The sequence below is a fragment of the Musca autumnalis genome, unplaced genomic scaffold (assembly GCF_047663935.1).
Source record: "Musca autumnalis isolate F117 unplaced genomic scaffold, ASM4766393v1 scaffold_3, whole genome shotgun sequence".
NCBI lineage: Eukaryota > Metazoa > Arthropoda > Insecta > Diptera > Muscidae > Musca > Musca autumnalis.
Window position 1 is genome coordinate 23,633,245 of NW_027411866.1, and position 13,277 is coordinate 23,646,521.

At 34.9% G+C, this 13,277-nt stretch overlaps 2 protein-coding genes across 2 annotated transcripts in view; both read left to right on the forward strand.

Moving 5' to 3' along the window:
- The first annotated feature begins 852 nt into the window (after positions 1 to 852).
- On the forward strand, positions 853 to 9,744 carry LOC141398102 (uncharacterized). Its single transcript, XM_073975330.1, has 13 exons — positions 853 to 1,420; positions 1,483 to 1,569; positions 1,622 to 1,987; positions 2,144 to 2,245; positions 2,311 to 3,156; positions 3,236 to 3,291; positions 4,564 to 5,027; positions 5,080 to 5,258; positions 5,447 to 5,683; positions 5,746 to 6,248; positions 6,309 to 6,648; positions 6,993 to 7,057; positions 9,438 to 9,744. The coding sequence occupies exons 1-13, from the start codon at positions 993 to 995 to the stop codon at positions 9,653 to 9,655; spliced, it is 3,891 nt and encodes a 1,296-aa protein (XP_073831431.1). The 5' UTR covers positions 853 to 992; the 3' UTR covers positions 9,656 to 9,744.
- Positions 9,745 to 10,315: 571 nt separating this feature from the next.
- Positions 10,316 to 13,277, forward strand: part of arg (arginase) — a 75,155-nt gene continuing 72,193 nt past the window's right edge. Inside the window, exons 1-3 of the mRNA XM_073976535.1 lie at positions 10,316 to 10,879; positions 10,955 to 11,152; positions 11,217 to 11,403. Coding sequence (XP_073832636.1) covers positions 10,702 to 10,879; positions 10,955 to 11,152; positions 11,217 to 11,403 — 563 coding nt within the window. The 5' untranslated portion in view covers positions 10,316 to 10,701. The remainder of the gene's footprint in view (positions 10,880 to 10,954; positions 11,153 to 11,216; positions 11,404 to 13,277) is intronic.

Below are 13,277 nucleotides of genomic sequence, written 5' to 3' on the forward strand. Positions count from 1 at the left end.
TAGCTGTTTTCCTTTACTTACCTGAGGTTACCATTTTTACCATTTGTTACCATTTTTAACCTGCAAAGCGTTCCTTAACCCCGAAAAGTGGCAAAACTGGAAGCAATTTTTAAGAGAGTGAGAGTGGAGAGAGAGCGAAAATGGCTTTCTCTTCTACCACGGGCTACCAGCAAAATTTCTGCAGGTAAAAAATGGCAGAACTGATTTTTCGACTTTTGAGTCGAACGCTGACAAAACTAAATGAAAAACTGTGAAATAAAAGACGAAAATTGATTTTTTATGTTTCTTTTTGACATTGCTGCCACATCTATCATTTTTCCGTTCCTTTACTTTTCTGGTAAAAATGTTCATGAGAGAGCAATTTTGAGCAATTTTGACATTTTTCTCTTTTACCACCCTTACCATTAAAAAAGTAAAGGAACAAAGCTTATGTTTTGCAACTCTGCTTAACAAGAATAACCACCACAAAGAGGAGACAAAAAATCGTAAGAGAAATCGTTTAGCCTTTACCTAATTAACTGCGTGTTGCGTGTGCGTTCAAAAATACAAAAACAAAATACATGTATTTGTTTTTGTTTTCAATTTGAAATACATGTATTTTGTTTTTGTATTTTTGAACGCACACGCAACACGCAGTTAATTAGGTAAAGGCTTTTAAATGTAAAACAGCACTTATTTTCAGTGTCTGGCACAAGAGTTCTATAAATTTGCCTTGGTTTAGATGTTCCACATTTTGTTTTTTGAATTTTCTCATGCCTCTTTCGTAAACAACTAGCTTTGTTTTCTCTCCCTCCTTTTTTCGTTCTTTTGTTTTCTTTCGCATTTTTATCAGTTATTCTCCTTTCACTTCTTATTCACCAAAATGAACCCCACATTGTCAGATGGGAATTGGGGAAATTGATTTCCAAGCTCAAGCTTATGAAGTTTGAAGTTGATTACCGAAAAGTAAAATTAATTTGATTACCGAAAGTAAAATTATTTTTTTAAGCAAAATGTCTTGTAATGTAACCACAACAATTTGTCGAACATGTCTTGATCCCGAAAGTCGATATTTTCAAATTTCCGATTATGTGGACGATAGTATGAGTATCATGGAAATGTTGGACTTGATAGTGCCACAACTACGTGTCATGGAAGAGACACATTCCGCAATAGCACCACTAATCTGTGAAGAATGCTTGGATAAATTGTTGCAATGCTATAGATTCCAACAGTTGTGTATAGATGCTGACAATCAGTTACGGAAATTGGGTGAAGCGATGGAGGAGGAAACTAATATGGACGCAGAAGAATTAGAATTACATCCAGATTCAATATCACATGAAATAGAAGTAGTAGATGACAAAGAGGAAATAAAAATTGAAATTGAACGCAGTGGTGGAGTGAAGGAGATAAATACAACTAAACTAGAGGATGATGGGTAAGATATATGTTTGTAGGTCTCTTGACACGCAGTTTACATTTGAGAGGTTTTTTTTCAAGGATTCCAGTTCAAATAACAAAGTTTCCTAAGGAAGAAAACAAGGAGGAGGCATTTATTGACATTGTCGAATGTGAATCATCTCCAAAGTAAGTTCTATTACCACCATAGTAAAATCCATTAATATACCCTATATTCCAGTTCGAACTTAAAACAACATTTCTGTACAAATTGTGACAAGAAATTCAAATGCATTTCCCTTTTGGAGTCACATTCATGCACTAAGATAAAAGGTCGATCCTTACTGCATTGTGAAATGTGCAATACAAAGTTTGCCAATGAACAGATTTATAAAGCTCATATGGAACGACATCAGAATGAACTCAATGCGGATAGTAATGGAAATGTCTATGTAGGAGAGTTAGTTAATGAAGGCGAAAAGGACGAAATTGAAGTAGAGTTGGACAACTTAATAACTGAAGAGAATATAGATGAAGATGAACATTATGCAGTTGAGGAAGGCGTAGAGGAGGTGGAGAGGGAAAATAATCAGTGGTCTGATTTGGAGTAAGTTTTTAATACAAATTAGAAATCTGCAGTATTTCAAGTCTTTTATGTAATCTGTAAATATATTCAAAAAGGGGTCTAACGTTTTGTTGAACATATTCAACTTTGCCCCATCCTCATTCTTCTTACTCTTACCCCGCTCTTGTTTTATTGCAGTAACCGCAATGATGAAGAATATCTTTACGCAAAACAACCACAAAACGAAGATTCACAAAATTATTCAGTTGGTGATTGCGAAGAAGCAGTGGAGATTGAAAAGTAAGTAAACATGTTCTCTGTTCGTAGATTTTTGAAAGAAACGCTTTCATAAACACATTTTTCAGACCAAATGATAAAAATCGTCGCAGCGCTCGTTATCCATGTGAGGTGTGTGGTAAAGTTTATGATCGCATATCTCGTCTGCAACGGCACAGTCGCGTTCATTCACTGCATAAAAAATACGAATGCGACATATGCAAGGCACGCTTCTCTACCGCAAGTTATCTAAAAATCCATCAGGTCAAGCATTTAACAAAAGAACAAGAAAATGTGACACCTCCAGCAGGTGGTTATAAATGTCCCGATTGTCCGAGACGTTTTGAAAAGTTAACTGCCTTATCGGGTCACCGTAGACAACACTCGCTACGCAAGGTTATAAATGATAAACTACTCTGTAATTATTGTCAACGTAAATTTCTAACGGAGAAAACATTAACGGAACATATACGTAACAAACATCCGGAAGAAAAATATACCTGTGATCAGTGTGATCGTACATTTGTCCTCCACTCAAAGTTAATGGAACACATGAGTTTACATCGTGAACTCATTTGTAATATTTGCAACAAAGAATTCCCCTTTGAAAGTTTACTAAAGGAACATATGCGTATCCATAGCGGTGAAAGTCCTTATTTGTGTCCAGAATGTGGTAAAACTTTCAAATGTAGTGGAAATTTGCGACAGCATCTGGAACGACATTCTACGGAAAAGCGGTATGCTTGCACCAATTGTCCGCGACGTTTTAAATGTCGTACCGATTTGAAGAAGCATCAAATCACTCACGTCGGTACAAAGAATTTCGCATGTGATATATGTGGTATACGTTTTACCCGACAATATAGTATGGAACAACACCGACGTTTGCATATTACCAAAAGGTTTAACCATACGTGTGATTTGTGTCAAATGTCGTAAGTTGAGAAGAGAATCTCTCATTCATTGTTGGGAGTAGTTAATCTAACATTTAATTTCCATTTTTTTTTGTTTTAGATTTAATACTGCGGCAAATTTAAGGCGCCACACTATACGATTACACCCGGATGAAAGTATGGATTAGAATTATAGATAAGGCTATTTAAAGTTGTTAAATTTATTTGTATAGAGGCGTAATAAATGAAACATAATTTTCTTAACCAAACCTCGATATCTTGTTGTGCGTACATATCAATCGGTCTACCCTAAAGTAAGCCGTTAGTTTTCCATTAATTTAACAAAAAATAAATTGTTTGTAAAAAAGTCATTGTTAATACCAAGGCCTAGAAAAAAGGGTGCTTCTATAGACAAGTTGTAGACCCTTTTTGAAAGAAAGAATACTTCTATATACCATTTCTAAAAAAAGGATGCTTCTAAAGACTCTTTCTCAAAGAAAGGTTGCTTCTAAAGACCCTTTGTCAAATAAAGGGTGCTTCTAAAGACTCTTTCTCAAAGAAAGGTTGCTTCTAAAGACCCTTTGCCAAAGAAAGGGTGCTTCTAAAGACTCTTTCTCAAAGAAAGGTTGCTTCTAAAGACCCTTTGTCAAAGAAAGGGTGGTTCTAAAGACCCTTTCTCAAAGAAAGGGTGCTTGTAAAGACACTTTGTCCAAGAAAGGGTGCTTCTAAAGACCCTTTGCCAAAGAAAGGGTGCTTCTAAAGACCGTTTGTCAAAGAAAGGGTGCTTCTAAAGACCCTTTGTCAAAGAAATGGTGCTTCTAAAGACCGTTTGTCAAAGAAAGGGTGCTTCTAAAGACCCTTTGTCAAAGAAATGGTGCTTCTAAAGACCCTTTCTCAAAGAAAGGGTGCTTCTAAAGACCCTTTCTCAAAGAAAGGGTGCTTCTAAAGACCCTTTCTCAAAGAAAGGGTGCTTCTAAAGACCCTTTCTCAAAGAAAGGGTGCTTCTAAAGACCCTTTCTCAAAGAAAGGGTGCTTCTAAAGACCCTTTCTCAAAGAAAGGGTGCTTCTAAAGACCCTTTCTCAAAGAAAGGGTGCTTCTAAAGACCCTTTCTCAAAGAAAGGGTGCTTCTAAAGACCCTTTCTCAAGGAAAGGGTGCTTCTAAAGAATCTCAAAGAAAGGGTGCTTCTAAAGACTTTTTCTCAAAAAAAGGAGTCCATTCTTCCCTAGATGAGATTTAAACATGGCTCTGTATATGTATGTGCAGCTGATGTAAATCATTTTTTTTATTTCTCAAATATGATCAGCTGATTTTTAATTTTCCCATTTCTCATTTTTACCTTGTCAATTTTGTTTTGGCTACTTATTTTTATTGGATATTCTCTTGTACTTATATTCGTGTTGTTCCTCATTGAACTCTTCTTCACTAAAGTAAACTCCAACCTAACGTGGGAAAAATGTTTTAGTCTTCGATAGGATCAATCAGTATCAATCAGTTCAGATGGAATTCAAAAGGTTTCCAACAATGCAATTACATGAAATTTATGGTCGGATATGTCGTGCATGTATGTCCAAAAAGAAAAATATGTTGAGTACCAAAACTAAACATGACAAATTGACAAAGACAATTGACGAAATGCTTCAACAAACGTTTCCACAAATACAAGAAGGACATGAATCATTTCCTGTTCCCGAGGAAATATGCCGAGGATGTTTTTATCAACTGGTAGCTTCGTACAAGTTTCAAAGGATATGTGTAACGACAAATGATATGCTATATAATACATGGTCAACGTCAGTTGTGGGAAAGGAAAAAAGTTGTGAAGATCAGGATGAGAATTCCAAAAACAATTCCATTAAATCTGAAATTGCTTTTGAGGAAATTCAAAGCATTGAGAATATCAAGCAAGGAGAGGTAAACTATTTCTACAATATTTAGAGAAATATTTTAATGTATTTTATTCCAGTCTTCTAACTCGGAACAAAAGGACGATTTAGTTTCTTGTGATGCAGCTTTGTTTCCATCTGAAAATTGCAGTGATATTGAAGAGGAAAACTTACCACTTAGTTCCTTGAGGAAATTACAAAAGTCTATAAATGACAAATACAACCAAATTGGTGGGGCCATTATCAAGAGTTTTGGAAGGTAAATCAATGAAATGTCTGTTTTAAAAAAGTGTACGAAATAATGACGGCTCGGTAAGACATATGTAGTTTGGACACCGGTTGAAATTATTGTAGATTTAGGCTTAACTTTAACGTGTTGTCAGACCAATCCAGTTGGTGCCTCTAAACATATTCCAAAGCATTTATCAAATAAAAGTTTTTCAACAGAAACCAAGAGGAAAAGGAACCTGACAAGCCACAAGCAATGTGTGATCCCGTCAATGTTTTAAGCGAAACTAAACATCAATGTAATGTCTGCTCCAAGACCTTCTCCAATGAGAATATGTTACAAAAACACAAACTTAAAAAACACAAGGAGGCGGAAACAGATAAAATGGATAAAAGTCCTTCCCAAGGGATTGCGATTGCAGATATTAGTATAGATTGTTTTGATTCGAGCAGCAGGTAAGTAACCGTTAAGAAGTTATTATTTTGATATTAACAATTATAGTTTTGTTTTGTTTCAGAGATTTATCCCCTTCTGGCAAGGAGGAAAATGAGACAACTAATTCCGATAATGAATTACAACTTAGCGGAAACCCAAAACCCAAATCTCATTACTGTCCTCAATGCAAGGCAACATTTCGTTTTGAAAAACAAATGGAAAGACATCTCAAAAAACACACGGACTCTCATCGTTTTGTGTGTATTGTGTGTCATGATCGTTTCAAATATCCCTTTATGCTGCACAAGCACAATGAAAAACATCATCCCGAAGAAGTGAAAAATAAAACAAAACTAACGGAAGACAAAAAGGAGGCATTGGATAAATCATACACCTGTAATTATTGTACCTCGGCCTATACAAATGTTGGTGGCTTGGCCCAGCACATGAGTAAGAAGCATCCTGAAATTGTGCCCTTTAAATGTGACAAATGCAGCAAAACATTTGTGGTTGAGGAGCATTTGAAGATACACACCAATCGTCATATGGGCATTAAGAATTTCCAGTGTGAACTTTGTGATAAATGTAAGTTTCAGGTGTCAAGGGGGACTCTACAAACAAAATTTAATTTTCTTCTTTTTTTAGCCTTTTCATTTAAGTTTGCCATGAAACAACATATGCGCATACACACAGGAGATTTGAATTATCTTTGTACGCTATGCGGTAAGAAATTCTATAGGCCTAGTAATTTACGTCAACACATGCAGCGTCATGGTGACGATAAGCCCTACAGTTGCCCACATTGTCCCAAGCGCTTTAAATGTCCTTCCGATCGTTATATTCACCTAATGTCACATCAACAGGGTAAAAATCATGTGTGCTCAACATGTGGTGCGAGATTTTCGCGAGTTGATACTCTGCATCAGCATGTCAAGGTTTTACATTCGGGCGAGAAACCCTATAAATGTGATCAATGTCCAATGGCGTAAGTGTGAGAATTGAAATGGATTGACTTGAGATACGTTTAGGGGCACCATCTGTATTGTTGTACAAAATGTCATCAATTATAGATCTTGGTGGCCTGATTACGATGGTGTATTTCTTGTGTGGGGAAAGTCCATACTTTTCCTTACAATTATAATTTTGATACGTCCTGTCAACCATTGGGAAATGAAAGTCCTTAAGGTCATCAATAACCCAGGTATATTACATAAAAAGATAAAACAACGTAGAATGTAGTATGACAATTCAAATGGTGCACCTAATAACAACTTGTTCCACATGTTTCCTTCAGTCTAAAAATTATAACCTATCTTTTCTTTTTTTCAGTTTTCCACGTTTAATGAATCTCAATCGTCATCGACGTACTCATACTGGGGAGAAACCATATAAGTGTAGGTATAATTTTTTATACCTGTCCACCTTTACTAGGGAAATCTTTAGTAAGGGATGAAAGATTTAGATTTAATTATTAAAGAGAACTGGAAATCTAATTACTTGCAATGTACTGCCAATTAATTAGTATACTCATACCTCCAAGTGAGAACGTTCTTGCGGACAGAGCAAGAAAGCACGTTTTAACTGTATCTGCATCAACAATAAAACGACCGTTCAACGGAGTCGTTGAGAACAACCTAATATGATTGCTGTGACAAACGACAATAAGGGAAAGCTATCCCCTATCCCCACAGCGGAGTGGGGCAAAGTAGAAACTAAGTTGTCCGAACAAGTTATCATCATCAAAAGCATTGACTAGTTTTCAAAGGGATTTCGGGAAAAAACATATATCTAAGCTCAGCGATGCTTAGGACGAAAACAGCCTAAGGCTTATGCCGCCACAGAAAACCCGAAAGAGACCATGTGCCAGAGTTTGTTTGTCCAAGATAGAATGATACGGTCCAAAACTGATGAAATATCTAGTGAAGATGAACAGGGATGTTCGAATGGACGTGTGGTCAGTAATTGCCACTGAGCAATCCAATAACAACAGCATGAGTCCAGTTCTCTCAATAACAGAGGCTGGCTGGAGTGGAGGCACTGGAGAGACTGAGAAAAAGTTGTTCTTTGTCGAAAGCGGCTGGGCAATATATAGCCAGAGGGGTCCGTCTCATCATCGCCCCACAAAACTTATGCTTTTGGTCCTGTAGATCAATCTGAAACAATCTAGAGTAGCTTCAGATAACCCGCGGATTCTTCTGGTCAAGGATTATTTAGACCATCGATGGCCAGCAGAGGCAAAGCCACAGAAGCAGGTAGCAGAAGGTCTATAGGAGACCCCTACGGTGACCTTCTATTCTATAGAGGAACTCTACGACGATCGTCTATTGCATAGAAGAACACTACGACGGTCTTCTATTCTATAAAAACACCTAGGTTTCTATAGGATATGCATACGGTGCTCTTCTATTCTATAGAAGATCCATACAGTTGTCTTCTACTCTATAGAAGACCCTTATGGTGGTTTTCTAATCATAAATAAAATCTTTACGGTGGCCTTTTACTCTATAGCAGTACCCCCTACGTTGGTCTTCTATGCTACGGAAGATCACTACAGTTGTCTTCTATTCTATAGAATATCCCTCAAGTGGTCATCCTTTCTATAGAACACCCTTACAGTTATCATCTATTCTATAGAAGACCCTACAGTGGGCATCATTTGTACAGAATACCCCTACGGTGGTCCTAGCAGGACCATTCATCCCCTACGTTGGTCTTCTACTTTAAAGAAGACCCCTACGATGGTCTTCTACTCTATAGAAGACCCTTACGATTGTCTTCCACTCTATAGAATACCCCTACGGTGATCTTCTATTCTATAGAAGGCCCCTACTGTGATCTTCTACTCTATATACTCTATAGAAGATCTCTCAATGGTCTTCTAATTTATAAAAGACCCCTACAGTGGTCTTCTATTATAGAACCACATTAATCTTATATTCTATAAAAGACCTTAACGTTGCTCTTCTAATAAAGAGCACCCCTACGTTGGTCTTCTATTCTATAGAGGAGCCCTACATTAGTCTTGTATACTATAGAAGATCATCCGTTGGTTATAGTCTTATAGGAAACCCCTGCGGTCGTCTTCCATTCTATAGAAAACTTCTGCGATGGTCTTCTATTCAACAGAAGATTCCTAAGTTTGTCTTCTATTCTAAAGAAGATCACTACAGTTGTCTTCTATTCTATAGAATATCCCTCAAGTGGTCATCCTTTCTATAGAACACCCTTACAGTTATCATCTATAAAAGAACCTACAGTGGTCATCATTTGTACAGGAGACCCCTACGGTGGTCCCAGCAGGACCATTCATCCCCTACGATGGTCTTCTACTTTATAGAAGACCCCTACGGTGGTTTTCTACTCTATAGAAGATCCTTACGGTTGTCTTCCACTCTATAGAAGACCCTTACGGTTGTCTTCTACTCTATAGAAGACCCTTACGGTTGTCTTCTACTCTATAGAAGACCCTTACGGTTGTCTTCTACTCCATACAAGACCCTACGTTGGTCTTCTATTCTATGGAAGACCCCCACATTAGTCTTGATTTCAGTATAATAAATCTCTATAGAATAGAAAAACACCAGTTGGTTTTCTATTCTATATTCGACCCAAAAAATTGATTTTCTAGTCTATAAAAAGCACCTACGTTGATATATTCTATTCTGCTTTGGACAAAATACCTCCTACGAATGTCTTTTATGGACAAATTTATTGTTGGAAAAAATTTCCTAAAATAATATTTTTTTCTAAAATTATTTTTTTCTCATTTTCCAGGTAAATACTGCGATAAAGCCTACGCCCAAAGTAATGATTTGAATAAACATTTGCGAACACATGTTGGCGAAAATACGTATATGTGTAATCAATGTCCGATGGCTTTTAAATATCAGGCTGATTTAAGAAATCATGAATGGGAACATTATCGCAAAGAAAAAGAAGAAGAAGTCGGACAGCAACAATCCCTATTAGATTTGAACAGAAATGAAACATAGAATCGAAAATAAAATTCATCGAATAGTGCAATAAATATATACGGATGTGTGTTTGTAAATATGTTTTGTAATATAATTTATAATAAAAACTAAAATTTATTTATAAAAAGAAGAAAAAAATGCTACATTAAAAAAGTTTCACTGTATTTCCAACATAGTTTTTTATCTTAACACTAAAAAAAGTTATGTTCACTCCACTAGTTAAAATCCTGTGGTTTAGTTTTTATTGTACATGTATTATGCCTAAAAGTATGCTTTACAATTTGTTGGTCACCTAATTAAGTTATGAATTGGACAGATTTTTTTAAAGCGGAGACTCTTTTGCAACTCTAGCTCGTTAAACCAGTAAGTCACTCATCCGAATATGACAGATGTGCCCCAAATCCTTGGGTTTGCTTACTTTAGGACCACTTAGGGCCATTATTATATGTGTTCTTTAACTATCTGATAGATTTGAAAACGCAAAATAAACCAATTTGGAGGCATTAAAAATATAATTTTTACATTGAACGTTAATGCCAAGAAGCTCCCCCTTGAAATTTAATCATCACTTTTAACTTTAAATTAAGCGGAACGCTCTAAATCTGTTCGGTAAATCCAAAATATAACAAAAGAAGACTTGTAATAATGGGGGTTAATGAATCACTCGATTCAAAAAAAGAAACCCCCATCCCCTCGTTTACAAAATAATAACAATTTAGTTTTTTATTACTACAAAACAAATGACGTTTTAATTTGTTTTTAAATCGTTTGCTCTTCTTCGCTTTCATTGATAATATTAAACCCCCTCAGAGAGAAGAGGAAAAGGAGATCTATCAAAGAAAGCTTTAGTTTTGTTTATGTTGTCTTTGCCTTTGCCAAAAAGGTTATCAGCATGATACAACAAATAATATTGACATCGACATGCTGCTGCTGTCATTATCAGTTGCAATAATAATGAAATGGAGGCTGGCCGGTTCTTTTATATTTATTATTGAATCATCTCCTTATTTGTTGAAGAATAGTGCAAAGACAAAGACGGCATTGTTTGGTAAGGAAGCAAAATCATGTTAAAAACTATTGGGCGACGTTGTTTCTCCTACTCCTCCTCCGTGTCAGCTAAAACAAAATTGGGAATTTTGGGTGTACCATTTTGTAAAGGCCAAACAAAAGGTGGTGTGGAACAGGCTCCAGATTTTTTACGAAAAAATGGTTTAATTTCTGTGCTGCAGGAATCATCAAGAGGTGAATTGTACTTACCATTTAAAGGAAAAGGAAAACAAATTTCATGATGTTTATTTTTTTTATTTTTATTTTTAGGTAACTTGGTAATTACCGACTACGGCAATTTAAGTTATCAAGTTATTGATGATGAAAAAACTCCAACACATTATAAAAACATGAAAAACTACAATACATTTATGAGCTGTAATAAAACTTTGATAACAAAAATTCCCGAAATTCTCAAGGAACAAAATCAATTCCTGGTGGTGGGTGGTGATCATGCCATTGGTTTTGGTAAGTAAAACCTTGGACCTGGGTTACTTACACTATTTTGGAATAATGGGTTTGTGCACAATAGGTTCTGTGGCCGGTCATTTGATGCACAGTCCAAATTTATCCTTAGTTTGGGTAGATGCCCATGCTGATATTAACCTGCATTCAACCTCAAGCTCTGGTAATATACACGGTATGCCGGTATCATTTTTGCTGGAAGAATTAAGAGACTTTTGGAAACATGCCCATTTGGATGATATATCACCAAATTGGTAAGTGCTTTTTTTTATAAAATTTTATTATTATTTTTTTTTTTTATTTCTTAAAAATATAAAATCTATTATTATATAAACACTATATAAAATATTTTAATTATTATTTAATAAATATCACAGCCTTAACTTAGTCATTTATTGTTTTAAACAAATGTTTACTAGGGTTTTCAGTCTTATAAAGTGTTGTTTGTTTATAATTTTAAAATTAATTTAACTTTTATATTTTTTTCTCTAAGCAATGTTTAATTTTTGTGAAAATAAGAAAAGAAAACACAAAGGTGAATAAGGAAATTTAAACAAAAAAATAATTAAATTCAAAAATAAGTGAAATAATAACAAAATTACATTTTAAATGAGTGAAAATAAACGAAATTATCAAAAAAAGAAGAATACAAACAAAAATATCTAAAAATAAAATAAATTAAATATGTAGTAAAATTAATTGAAAATTAACAAAACGTAAACAAGGAGTCAACAATTCAATTCAGAAGATTGTGAAAATAAATAATAATAAATAAACTAAACAATTTAATTTAAAAAAATAATAATTCAAAATTATAATTAAAAATAATACTAAAACTAACTGAAACAATTGAATAACAGTTATTAAATGTATCAATTAATAATAAAACATATTGTAAATTATATAAATTCAAAATTACATTTAAACTTGAAATCAAGAAAATCAAATAATATGTAATGAATCAGCGGTATATAATATAAGAAAATCCAATTTATTAATGCTCTGTTCCAGAAGACTTCTATGGTGCTCTTCTCTTCTATAGAAAAGCCAATGACGGTCTTCTATTCTATGGAAGACCCTTATGGTGGTCTTCTATTCTTTTGAAGACTTCTATAGTGGTATTTTATTCTATAGAAGAGCCCTATTATAACACTTCGGCGTTGTTGTGTGGGGTACTAATAGATAAATCAAATCAAATCTCTTCTATAGAAAAGCCCAATGACGGTCTTCTATTCTATGGATGACCCCTATTGCGGACTTCTATTCTTTAGGGGGCCCCAATGGTGGTCTTCTATTCTACAGGAGGCGCCTACGTTGGTTTTTCTATTCTATGGATGACCCCTAGGTTAATTTTCTATTCGTTAAAAAACATCTTTTTTATTTACGAGTCTGTAAAAGTATCCTACTTTGGGTATTTATTCTGTAAAAGACCCCTTTGGTGTTCTTCTATTCTATGGGAGAGTCCTATGGTGGTGAAATTGACACTTGATTTTGTAAATAATTAACAATAATAGACACTAGTCTAAACGAACGCTTATACTATGTTTACATTTACGAAATCCACTTGATTTCAACTGTCAATTCCATTGCTCAAACGTCAAATGAAATCCAATCGATTTCAGATGAGTTTTCATTTGACGTATACACAATGGAATTGACAGATGAAATCGAGTGGATTTCGTAAATGTAAACATAGTATTAGAATAGATTAGTTTGACGTAAAATGTATAGATCTGTTCCTTTACGTGCAAGAATCTTCAAGTTTTACCACTTTTTACTCTAAAAGCGTTCCTTTACTTCAGACACCATACAATTCATATGGGAGTAGTTTACAACTTTTGCTACTTTTGCCGGTTTTACCACTTTCAAATGAAAACAACTGGCAATTTGTTGAGTGTTTCTATTTCGATTTGTAATGCTACGTTTACATTTACGAAATCCACTCGATTTCATCTGTCAATTCCATAGCTCAAACGTCAAATGAAATCTCATCTGAAATCCATTGGATTTCATTTGACGTTTAACCTATGGATTTGACAGATGAAATCGAGTGGATTTCGTAAATGTAAACATAGCATATGACAGATGTTTACATACATTTTACGTCAAGTTGAACGGGCACTTTGTA